This window comes from Lycorma delicatula, chromosome 1 (assembly GCF_047948215.1).
Source record: "Lycorma delicatula isolate Av1 chromosome 1, ASM4794821v1, whole genome shotgun sequence".
In the NCBI taxonomy this organism is placed as follows: domain Eukaryota; kingdom Metazoa; phylum Arthropoda; class Insecta; order Hemiptera; family Fulgoridae; genus Lycorma; species Lycorma delicatula.
In genome coordinates, this window is record NC_134455.1 from 10276346 (window position 1) to 10290246 (window position 13901).

At 29.3% G+C, this 13901-nt stretch overlaps 1 protein-coding gene across 2 annotated transcripts in view; it reads right to left on the reverse strand.

Moving 5' to 3' along the window:
• The window catches only part of ATPCL (ATP-citrate synthase), a 159452-nt gene that overhangs the window by 9473 nt on the left and 136078 nt on the right, over nucleotides 1–13901 (reverse strand). For both annotated transcript variants that reach the window (XM_075368455.1, XM_075368362.1), the window contains exons 14-17: nucleotides 7894–8174; nucleotides 4038–4276; nucleotides 3264–3359; nucleotides 91–300 (exon numbers count right to left, since the gene is read on the reverse strand). In XM_075368455.1, coding sequence (XP_075224570.1) covers nucleotides 91–300; nucleotides 3264–3359; nucleotides 4038–4276; nucleotides 7894–8174 — 826 coding nt within the window. The remainder of the gene's footprint in view (nucleotides 1–90; nucleotides 301–3263; nucleotides 3360–4037; nucleotides 4277–7893; nucleotides 8175–13901) is intronic.

Consider the following 13901-nt stretch of genomic DNA (forward strand, 5'->3'; position numbering starts at 1 on the left):
ATGAAATTGTAAACTTTAATTTTTGTAAACATTCATGTATAAGAAACTAACAATTATGAACAAAACTTATGTCTAATCCATCTAACTCACAATAGTAAGAAGACCAGATACAAGTGATGAAACAAGGTCTTTTCCAGCTCTTGCACAGACAATTGTGTTGTGGGCACCAGATACAGCGGGTCCGTGATCAGCAGTTACCATAAGACACATCTCAAAGAATTTACATACATATGGAGGTAAAGACCGTTGGAACCACAACAGAGAAATAACACCTCCAATACCCATATTTTGCTTCAAAACCTGAAAAACACCAAAAGTTACTGACCAAATTGCATAAATTATTGTACATCTGTGACAAAATTTTTTTTAAAAATTTAGTGGAATTCCAATTAACAAAAATAAATACCTAATTTTATTGTGAATCAAAAAATAGAAGTAATTTATTAAATACTCAAAAATTGAGTTAATAAGATGAAAAAAGAGTTAATGAGATTAAACACGAGTTAATGAGATGAGGTAAGTAGGCTGTATTTTTTAGATAATTCCAATATTTAAAATGGTATTTGAATTTTTATATAACTAGAGCATAAAGTATTAATTAAATGAATATAAAAAAAATACTAGCCTACAGTTACAGGTAGTATAAATACAGTATATTTCTTTTCGTGAAACATAAAAAATAACATAACAGGAAAATAAAATACTTAGATGCAAAATAAATGAAAACAATCAAATAATAACTGGAGTATATAAAAAATCTACCTCAAATGAAATTATTATAAACAGGAATTCCAACCATCCTTGGTTTCAAAAAATTAATATTTTTAAAAACATGATAAAATAGAGCAATAAAATACATAAATGATAAACAAGAGTTGAATAATGAAATAAATAATATAAAGAATACAGCTATAAAGAATGGATATGATACCTCATTGATCAATAATATATATAAAAAATATATTTCCAAATACTTCAATAACATAAACATTACTTACATTAAAACCCATAAATGGGGTTTAATGTAAGTAATAAAACAAAATTTTTTAAATAAATTACTCCTACATAAATAAAATTATAGAAAACTTAATTAATGCTTATAATGATAAAAAACAGAAACATGATAATCATGTAATAAAACATTTAAAATATTATAATAATAAAATAATAAAAAATTAATACGATTCTTCTGGAATTTATAAATAAAATGCAATAATTGTAAAAAAATATATAGAAACAAATAAAAACAAATATAGAGAAACAAATAGGTCTTTTAAAGATAAATTTAATGAAAACTTCAGGTCATTTAAAAATAAAAAAAGGTTTTTCAAATTTAGCAGACAATTAAATAACTAGTTTGGAAAATGATTTAGAAATAATTGAAAAAGTAAACATTGAACACAGAAGTAATAATAAAAACCAGAAATTTTAGAAAGATTTATAAATGTAAATTCAGCCTAATGAATCTGCAGACAGGATTTGATAGGAACATTCTTATAAATATTATTTAAGTTTGTAATAAATTAATAAAGATTTTAAATAAATCAGATAATCAGTACTGTATTGCATTAACATATAGATATCATGTTAAGGGAAGTTTTAATATATAACATTTTAAATTAAAAAAAAAAAAAAAAACAATATTGACTAAACAAATTTGTTCTATAAATTGTAACAAAAAAAAAAAAAAAAAAAACCATTACTGATGAACCGAAAGCACTTTAATGGGGAAAAAAGTAAGGTAAGAATGTTTTTTAATTCTGTACTTTGTGGAGTGGTTGAATAAGTTTTATATTATATAATTATATGATGAAAATAAAACTACTAAAAGTATTCCAACAAAAAAATCAAATAAAATTTATTTTATGTTGCATTTCTGTTATACATTCCTGTTTAACACATTAGTTTTTGTTTTTATAAAATATAAACAAAAAATTTTAGAAAAATTTGAAAATTAATTTCTATTTTCTTGTAAGACTAAATTAGAACACAAACTGTAACACTTCCAGTCCCATATCAGTAATAACTTGTTCCAATTTACAATAGCTACTGTAACAGCATGTCAGGCTATGATTAAACAAGATCTAGTGAGGATAAAGAATTGTACTAATGTAAATGATTATACAATACAGCATGAAGTTCCTGTACTTAGTTGAATATTTAAAAAAAATAAATAACAAGGAACAGGGAATGATTCCATTTTCTTATGTACAGACTGTCATGCTTTTTTATTAGTTTCATTTGTGTTTGTGTGATGTCTAAATTTCATAATTAATTCATGTAGAACATTTCTTTCAGTTATTTAAATACTTTGTAATTAAGTTGTTAGTTTTTAATTAGTATTCTCAGTTATTTTACCAATAAAGTGGTTTAATTATGAAATCTGATACGGTTAAAAAAATTTACTATTTCTATAAATTTTGAAAAGTGATTTCTTAAAATATATGTGTACATATACATATAAAAATCTTTTCATATGGCATATGCAATATTGTGCACAATAACTGCATACTTAAGTTATAACATTGATTTGAGTATTTTATTGTGGGCGATCGCCTCATAAAAATCCAAAATACTTTGTGGATGGTTGTATTATAAATATCTGACTATTATTAAATTTCCTTTAATTAAGATCCCCATTCTATGCCTAAAAAAAATTGCTCTCTATAAACAACAAAAGGAATTACTTTAATGTCTACCTGAAAGAATCAAGGAAAACAATGTGGGATATCTTGATTGGAACAGCAGCATAATCTAATAAATAATACATGAAAAAACAGGGATGCAGCATATGAAGATACAAATAAATCAGTATAGAATAAAGTAATAAAGAAAGGTAAAAAAGTTTAAAAGAAACAGAGATGTTTGAATATTATTAGCAGTAAATGTTAAATGAGGATATAGAAAGATTCAGGGTTTTTAACTGATATTATCTTAAAACTTAACATAATATTTATTTTTGAAGAAAATTTTAAAGAAAATAATTTAATTTTAAATAAATCTCCTTGAAAGAACTTTTAGGTAATGGATTAAAAATGGCAACAGAAGCACATAGTTTCTTGTAAACTGGATACTATAATACTCCAATCAAGTGAAAAGAGATGAGTTATCTGGAGCTACTTTTTGAAACAACCAATTTTTTAAAATTAGATAATTGTAAGAATTTTTTTAAACTTCAGAGTTTTTAATTTAAATAGTACTAATACAACAAAACCAAAATTGAGAGTTGAGTAAGCCTGTATAAATACAAAAAAAATACTTACATCACTAATAGGCATACCAGCATACAGTAGCTCTTGTCCTCTTTCATCACAAATACTAGTCATGAAGGATGCTGGTTTACGAATGAGACCAAGTTCCTGAAAATATATGAAACATAAACAAATAAATAATGAAAATAAGTAGTAAAAATCAAATAGTTATATATTAATTACTTGATACATTCTATACAGTGTTCAATTTTACAAACTATTATTAACATTTATTTTTTGTATTATCTCAAATGAAATAGAGTAATAATTATCCATTAAATGTTGTAGATTACCAATAATCTTTAAAGAGAATAGATAATGTACAATAAATTCTATTGTAGTAGAAGTGTAAGTTGAATAACATTTTAAATTTCTAGGCGATTAAATCATAAAAGAATGATAGGTACTGTAATTAAACCATGAAATAGTGTGTTATTACCGTTTGGTTTGGAAACAGCAAAAAACATTATAATGTTTATTCCTTACAGTATTTTCTTCTAATTACGTTTGGAACTCTGTTAATAAATACACTTTCTTTTAGAAAATAATTCCATTATAATATAATCAAAAAATGTTTGAAATATACAAAATAAATGGATCCTACTTCTTATTTGGATAATTAATCAGTTTTTGAATGAAAAATTACCATTCATGTTATAATCTGTAATTACAAGAACCTCAGTATTATAGGAAGTTATAGATACTACTACATCCACAATTTTTTGACTGAAAATTTTCTTTAGTTATAAGAAAAAAAAACTACAAAAAAATGACAATGAAACATACCCTAGCCCAAGAGTAATCCATCGGTACAGTAGGTGGTGGCACTTCTGGTCGAGGAATGACGGTTCCATTTTTAACTAAGCTTTCAAAAACATTGTGGATTAAATCACCTAAGGTATCAAAGGAGTCTGGGACATGGGCTCCAGCTTCTTTAAGACCTTTGTTCTTAGCTGTTGCAGTCTCTACATCTGAGTTTGCGCATGAACCGGCATGTCCAAATTGTACTTCCGATGTAAACATACCTAGAAAAATGAAATTGTAACTTGAATAAATAATAGTAAAACAAGTTTATTATAGAAAGACATTGTGTTCTGTTACTGTGGGGTGCAAGCATTAATTACAAAATGTTATACACCTTTCACAGTGCATTTAGAAAAATGTGTACTATTTTCACTATTAAATTGATAAAATAAGAATATAAATAACATGTAAATCTGACAAATAAAAAGAAAACAGAATATAAAAAACATAGTGATTATAAAGTATTGACAGGTGCCACCACTGCTCAATAGGAGTGGCTAGGTTTGCCCTCATGTGTGGAAGGGGAAGCTTATTTTGTCCTTGAGACGGTCTGAAAAGATCACCACGATATCTTTTTTCAGTAGAGAATGGCATCTTGGTGAGTGAAGACAAGTTTTCGGTTCCTGGCAGATTACACTATAAACATAATTTTTGTTTCCTAACATGTGATACATGATTTTAATCTGTTTTTTTGATGCTGAAAACAAATATGAACTCAGAATCTTTCTATCACCCACCATTTTTGAAAAAATTTAAAATTTTAATAAAAGGATTTTTTTCATTTTTCAACGAATAGTTAGCATTTTAAGGTCCTATATTGTATTTTGTTAGCTCATTTTTTATTGTTTAACTTTGTTAACACAATTTGTAAGCTATAAATAAACAATACTAGGCAAAGAATTAAATCATATAATCTAATATTATGACTTCATATCGAATACTGAAAAGTAAAGCTTCATGGACAAGATTAATTAAGTCCGTGCAGGTCAAAACATGTAGCTAAAAGTGGTTATAAAAGAGTGGAAGAAACGAGAAAACTTGACTCCAAATGGGAAAAATATTATTTATGAGCCCTAGTTAAACCCCAAAAAATATTTTCACCCCCTCCATATCAAGTTAGGACTAATGAGAAATTTTGTAAAAGCAATGAAGAAGGATAAACCTGGATTTTTATACATCAGGCAGAAATTTCTGAATGTATGTGAAGGAAAAATTAAAGAATATTTGTTGATCTTCAAATAAGAGAGTTGATCAAAAATGATGTATTTAAGTGAATGTTAAATAATGTAGAAAGTGTAGCTTGGGCTTCATTTAAAGACGTTTGCAAAAGTTTTCTTCGCAAACAAAAATCCGACAATTAACATGATATTGTTAATCAACTTCTTATTTCATACAGAGCTGTGGGATGTAATATGTCTTTGAAAATACATTTCCTCCACTTACATCTGGATTTTTTCTCAAACAGCCTCAGAGACCTACGTGACAAATACGGTGTATGTTTCCACAAAGACATTTTGGTGATGGAAAGCTGCTATAAAGGGAAATGGAATACTAATGTGCTAGCGGATTAATGTTGAACATTAATTTGGGATGTGCCTGAAGTTATTTATAAAAGAATAGCATCAGCAAAATCATTCTAACACAGGTATTATAGAAGGTATAGAAGGTATCTATCTAACACAGGTATTAAACACAAAATTATAGATTTTAACTATATTTTTCCTTAACTTTTTTTAAGCATAATTTATTTAAAACTAAGGGCGATAGAAAAATTGTATTTATAGATCTGTAATATACGCAAAAAAGCAATTCAAAAAATGGTATCACACTTAGAGAAACATTAAACATTTTTATTATTGATTTCACAAAATTGATGAAAAACAGTACAAGTTTGTGTCAAGTTTTGTTTGAAACCAGTTTTGTTTAACCACATGAACCATTTTAACTTTCTGATTTAACATGGGACTTTTATCTGTAGCTGATACCTATACTATGAGGGCTGTTTTTTTTTCAACCTCTGATGGGAGATAAAATAAAAAACACATTGACATAACAAAATGATTTTATTACTAAAAGCTGAGTAGTAGCTAACTTATTTTTCTATATAATCGCCAAAACAATTAGGCATTTGTTGAAACATGATACCAGCTTTCCGATGCCCTCTTCAAAGAGGTTTGCCTCCAGTGAGGTAAGGTATGTCTTGGCAGCCTCCTGTCAAGTTTTTCATTGGTGGTGAAGTGTTGTCCACCCAACCAATTCTCAAGTGAAAATAACTAGGTGCTAGGTCTGGGCTTTACGGTGGAGGGTCGAAAACTTCCCACTTGAATTGTTTGAGATCTTGTGTCACGTTGGCACAGTGCAGTTGTGCACTGTCATGAATCAAAACCACACTGAATGAGAGCATGCTTCTTTGTTTGTTCTGGATCACTCTGTGGAGATGACATAAAGATTCACAATAAACTTCCTTTATTATTGTTGTCCTCTGCTTAATGAAGTCCATCAACAAGACATCTTTATGGTCCCAAAAAACTGTAGTCATTGTTTCACTGTTGCTCATTGTCTGTTTGAACTTTTTTGGCTTGTTTGCAGAAGTGTGCATTCACTGTTTAGACTGTTCTTTGGTTTTTGTTGTCATACTGGATCCAAGTCTCATCGTCAGTATCGAAAGACTTTCTGCGATGGATTTCAGCAGCACTACATCCTTATGCTTGCAGAAAACATATCATACTTCACAACTAACCCACAGACCTGGCTCCCGCCTATCTCTTGCTTACTTGATGCACGATTGAAACTGAAAAACAAACAGCCCATGTATACGATACATACCAAAAACATGATACAACATGAACAAAAATTGATTTTTTTTGTTCTTGATGAAGTTCAAGTAAACAGTGGCTTAATGAATATCCTCACCTTGGGAATTAAGCACAGGATCTTTTTGTCTGGAAGCTATCACACTAACCATTACAGATATAAAGATATAACCATATACAGATATAAAGAAGTAAAAATAAACAATAAAATGGTTTATTTTATCAATTTAAAGTAATAAACCATATTGATAAACAAATTTAATTTGTTAATTTCAATAGATAATGTTTGTTTTCTCTAACCAGTTTTACAGCTACTGCCTGTTCTGGGTGTGTGTGTGTGTGTGTGTATTAACAACTGCATTCACTGCTACAGACTTGCCAGGAATGATGTAGCTGCAAACATAGTGGTAAGTTACTGATAAACATGCAGTCTAGAACAGGCTCAGATCAATCACTCCTGTGACTTGTGATTAATGATGAAACCCAATCACCAAAGAACATCGGCATCTGTAGCCTAGGATTCAATCCCATATAATTTTACAAGGAATTGAACCTTAGAAATGTCGACTTCAAAAATAAGTGATTTTGTGATCATGAGTTTAATCACCAGACTAACTCGGCAAGTTTATTGCAATAAATAATATTTCTGAAAAATTATTCTATTATTATTACAGAAAAATATTATTATTATTATTATTTAAACGTAATTCCTTGTTTTCTTATATTTATTTTATCTTACCCACTCCAATGTCATTTTTATTTCCGGCTAATTTTGTAATCACACAAAATTCCTACTTGTCTTTTGTTCATTACTAGAAATATTTTACTGAAATAGTTAATGCAAAAAATTTATTGTTAAAAAACTGATGATTTCCCTCAACAAATCTATGTAGCCTGCGGAAAAAGTATATAATGTTCTGAATTTTATTTTTTTTAAATAAGAAAGAAAAACTGAACAAAATTTTCATATCAGGTGGAATAAATTATGGTGAGCAAATTTAATAAAAATAAACAGAATGATTTACCTGCACAAGTACCGATACACCAGGCAACAAGCGGCTTATTTAATTTCTTGCTTTGCAGAGCAGCACAGACCTCATATTCTTCAACACCTCCCACTTCTCCTAAAAGTACAATCATTTTCACTTCAGGATCAGCTTGGTATCTCATAATATGATCCATGAATGTTGTTCCTGGATATCTGTCGCCACCGATAGCAACACCTTCATATACACCATTAGTTGCTTTTGAAATAATGTTATTCAATTCATTTGACATACCTCCAGATCGTGAAACGTAAGCGACACTAAAACATATAAAATATAGTTAAGAATAATTATACCTGAAATAGAATTAGTATACTGTAAGTATATTAGAAAAATATCAATTGAAACAAGAAAGGTAGGAAAAGACCAAGAATAAAAGTTTCAACAAGTGTTGATAATATTACAAACATACTCACAACCTTAATGTTTTTGTTAATGTTGTGCACGAAAATATTTAACTGAGAGGTGGACATTTTTTGTTATTCATGATTTATTCTAGTATTTAATGAACATATATAGAAAAATAAATTTTCTATACAAGTTAGTATCAAAATTAACAAAAATAATCAATTTAAAATGTCGGTATATAGGAAACCCACAACCAATAAAACAATACATACAAATTCAAATCATCTATGATCACACAAAATTATTACATATACACAAATGGTTAATAGAACAATTAATTACACACTATATAATAAAAATAAAAGTAAATTAAACAAAGAAATAGATATTATAAAACAAATTGCTAAACATAATGGTTACAATATTTCTTTTAATTGATAATATATACAAAATTCAAAAAATTAATAAAGCTACAATTCTTATACCTATAAATGATACACAAAAAATTGAAAACGTATATTTAAATACTTTAAATAATTATACACTGATAATGTTGTTGAAAATATAACCAATATTTATAATAAAAGTAAATTTAAACCAGTATACAAGACATACAATCATATACAATAAGACTGACTAATATAATTTAAGCAAAATTTATTAAGTTTGTAATTTATAAGTGTATAAGCATATATATATATATATAGGTAAAATTAATAAGTCTTTCAAAACTAGATTTTTTGAACATATTAGAAATGATAAAAATGGTAAATTGGATATATTCAATGTTGCTGTCACCTTATTAATAACATTAATAACAAACATACAGTGTCTGATATTCTGACAAATTTGGAACTAGTGAAAATCAAGAAATTTAATTCAAATAATAATAGTAAAAGTTTGGACATTTTGGAGATTTTCTATCTATAAATACAAAAGAATTTCCAACTTGATCAACTTTCAAACAGAATATGAAGATGACACTCTTATAAAAGTGGCAACAGATGGCAGCACATTTTTAGATAAAAATAGATATAATCATAATGTATATAAATAATTTAATTCAAATACAGTTAGTAATGTAACATTGGCTGGCCTGATTACATAGTATAAATTTTCTATTTACTTTATTTTATTTTTAAATTTAATTTTAATTAAAAATTTATAATAATGTCATCATATTTATACATATGTAGTTAGTTATTTTATTTAACTGACTTCATATGTTTGAATATATGATTGTAATTTTAATTTAAAAAAAAAATTACGTTCAATATGTAATTTTGTATAAATACTAGCAGACCCGTAATGCTTTACTATTGCTAGGTTTGAGTATATATATATATATATAGATTAAATGAACACAATTGAAAGTTTGATAAAACATTAAGGAACTTCACAAAATTTAACCTTTCCCTTTTCCCCATTTTCCTTTTTCCTTTCCCTCTCCCATTTATCTTTCCCTTATTTCTCTTTTTTCTTCTTTCCCCTTTCCATTTCCCTGTTTTTATTTTTTCCATTTTCCCTATGTTAAATCAGTCCAGTAGTTTGTAGTCTGTAGCAGACACACATATCAGAAACATTGAAATGGGTGTAAAATATTTAGCACAGCATGTGTTGCTTTTATCCAACGAATAATGCTGTTTAAAAAAAAAACATATTTTTACCTGTCATAGGGGTGACATCTTAGGTATATAAAAACGCATGTATTCAAATGCAACGTTATGCCAAAATTTCAAAGCAATCAGTGAAGAACCTTAGGAGATTTAAGATTTTGAACAAACAAACATTTACACTTTTATTCATATAGATGTCTTAACTGGTGATGCAGGATCCCACAAAAGTGCTTTTGGAATAAAATAATAAGGTAAGAGTCATTCATTTACTTTGTAATTCTGTACTTGGGTTTTTCAAGTTGGTTTTTGATTATAAAAATATAATATATTGGTACAGAGGAATATGGGTCTTATAAGTATTGACTTTAGAAAAATTATTATTCTAGTATATCTTTATGCTGAGAATTTGTTTTTTATTTTTAATAAAAAAATTTCAATGTTATAAAATAAAAATATGATAGATTATTTTTTGCAATGGTGAACAGACATAACTAGTTATATTTTGTATATTTTAAATACGATATAGTTTAGTGACAAGTATGCTCAAAAACTAAACATTTTAGTACATGTAAATTATTTAAGTGTGAAATTAAGTTTTAATTAACAATCAGATTATAGTATTCTTGAAATAGTTATTATTATAAAAATTATTATTAATAATGCCAATTATTAATTCAAGAATATTGCCAATAAATTTAATAACTGTTATAAAGAGGCAGCTTCAAATCCTTGGCAGGAAGTTAGTGAATGTACATAAAAACTTTTAACATCTTAAAAATTTGTATCTAAACAACATTTAAAGTCTGAAACTATCTTCCTTTTATTATTGAGAATAATTCAAGCAATAAATAGTATGAGTGTAAGTCAAATGTATGCAAGTCTTGAAGACAAAAGGCTTGTGTACAAATGAGTGGGGGGTGGTCAGGAAAAATATTGATGTTAGAGATGTGGGGAGTGGATGGATGGTCTCTCCTTCAACCACTTCAGCATTCACAACTCTATGGTTAGCACATCATGTCAGAACAAAACGTTCAATCATCAGTTGTTCACATTATTGTGAAGTTTCTCACAAATGAGAGTGTAAAACCATCCAAGATTTTGACTAGATAGTCATATGTGTACATGGTTTTGGGATGTGATGTTGTTATATACCAAAGTCTACAACTGGGCCAAGAAAATTAAAGGAGGGTATGTAACTGTATAAAATGAAAATTAAAATAGGTGTGATTTGAAATTACATTAAAAACAAGTGTGACAGATGACAACATTTGATTGATCCATGACCTCACTGAAGACAATTGGCATTTTTTGGTACATAAGCTGCTTAAGAAGTGGAAATCAGTCATGGAATGACCGTTCTATTATCACAAAGCACCTTGGATTCTGCAAAGTCAGTGTGAGGTTCTAAGACTTTTGACCCCAAATCAAACAGGCCTGACAGGAAATTTGACCAAAAGCTCCTCAATCAATTTAAGAGAAATAAATTTTTTCATCAACATGCGATAAGACATGGACCCATCACTATACTCCCCAGCCAAAATTGTTGAGTATGGAATGGCGTAAGAGTAGAGAGAGAATGTTTAAAGGAGAGAATGTGTCCATCAGCTGGAAAAGTCCTCCCAACTGTGTTTTGGGCCTAAAAAGGCACATTGCTTATCGATTTTCTCCATGAACATCGCATTGTAAGTGGTATGTATAACTGCCAGTTATTAGCACGATGACCTTGTGTGTCAATGGCAGGTCATCAAATTAGGTATGTTCAGCTGCAGAAGTATCTAGGTGTTACCCTTGATGAGAATAATTGATTTAAGGAGCACTTTCAATGTGCTACTACAAAGGCTTGTAATGCTTTCTTCAGTGTTCAAAAAGCAGTACACCCTGATTGGGGGCTTAATTTCAGAACTATGCGTGTTCTATAAGGGAGTATGCAAAGCTATAATGCTGTATGCTGTACCTGTCTGGGCTCATCAAATGAGGTACAAATGTAAAATGTTATTTTGTTGAGAGCCCCACATCTCCTATTATTACCTGTGATTGGTGCCTATAGGACTGTTTCTCGAGAGGTGGTCCTTGTTACTTCTGGTATGAAGTCTTAGCCCATTTATATCGTTGCAACTGAGTGCCAATTATGTTATGATGTCAAGAAAATAGGCCACCAACTTACTTGGGCACATAAAAGAAATAGATGACCAAGTTTATCATTCATGGCAAGTCAAGTGGACTGAATTGTCTGATGGCCGTTACATGCATGATATTTTTCCTGATTGAGAACACAGGTTATTAGGTGGATTTCTCCCCAATTGGCATATTACACAGTTTATTTTTGGACAAGGTGCTTTATGGGATAGGTTGGCCAGATTTAGTTTGATTAATTCAGGTTTGTGTCCAGAGAGTAGGATCATTGATGTGTGCCATGTCTTATATATCTGCCCATGTATGAAGTTGAACGTACCAAAGTAGTAAGAGAGCTTGCAAGAATCAACTTTGGTTTTCATCTGCAAGTTAATTGGAGAACCAAAAGGGAATTTAACAATTTGCTGGCTTCCTGAGATTCTTAGACCTGCAGAGGATGGCTGAGGAGGTCTGACACTGTTATGGGTATATAGAAGGAATAGCAACCTGGGTGGCTAGCGGCCCACTTTGGTGCTTAATTTGTCCAGACAGGCGTTTTGACATTGAGTCCCAGTTAGAGATATTTGCTGTTAGGATAAGAATTGATCTGTTGAGAATTCTGGTTGGTGTGGGAGGGTGTAGGCACTGACCTCACTCCTGAAAGCGGATCAGAACAGAGAGAGATAGAGTATGATTTCATCAGAAGCTTATTAAATCTGTTTCTTGAATTTTTAATAAATCAATTGAATTGTAAGACAAAATTGTCATTGTGATTAACACTTGCTTTATTGGTATTTTTAGTGTTTAAAAGACTCAAAAAAGTAACGGTCTGAGCATAGTCTAATTGAAGTTAGATATGATAAGAGTTTTTGTGTGAAAACTTCAGTGATAGAGGAAGGCATTGGGATTGTGCTTCTGCGAATTGGTTGATTTGGTAGTTGAGGGTTGTAAGTTATGTTATGTGGTCATGGTTGAATGAAGCCATATGAAAGTGATAGTAACATGTGTAAATACACCGATGGAAATGTCTGCCATGGCATTTGCATAGGAGCATCCTGACAGGCCAAACTGATGACTGTAATATATTATCAGGTTTAGAGGGTCTAAAAGATGACCTCCGGTAAAGTCCATTAGGGCTAGGAACAGAAGGGGTGGTGTGGTGATCGGGATCGTCACAAGGCAGGTGTCTTCCCTTATGGAGGTCAGGATTCTATCAGCCAATCAGGGATGTGATTCTTCTTCACAACTGTTAGTATTTGAGATAAACTAGATGAAATTTACTGGGAAACCTCAGAACATTCTCTGAACAATCTAAATTTGTTTCCCTTGCAGTTTCTTTTTGTTTGCGCCATTGAAGGAGGGACTGGTGGGACATTGATTCCAGAGTGACAACAAAGTAGAGGAGTTTGTGCATAATAGGCTCATGACAAACTCTTAAACTTTTTATGGAGTAAATCACAAGCTCTGCATATGGGAAAAGTACATAGAACTTCAAGGAGAGAATGTAGAAAAACAATAATATGTTTTGTATTTTTATTCTGTATTAATAAATGTTAAAAACAAAAGTTCATTTTATATTTGACTTATCCTCACAGTTACAAAACTAGATTTTGTTTTTTATTTAATAAGCATAAACCACGAGTTCACTTAAAAAACACAACTAGTTTGACTGCATATATTATAAACAATTTAATTATACATTGTTACTAAATAATTAATTTGCCATATTAAAACTGGAATAAAATAAGTATTTCTGTAGTAGTACAATTAAAAAAAAAACCAATCATACTTCTACAGAGGCGAAAAGATTAGTCCGAACACAGTATTTTTAACAGAAAATTTTATTTTTAAAAGAAAAGATGTTTAATAGTCAAACTTACTCAAATTAAATAGTTTATGTGTCCTTTGTTT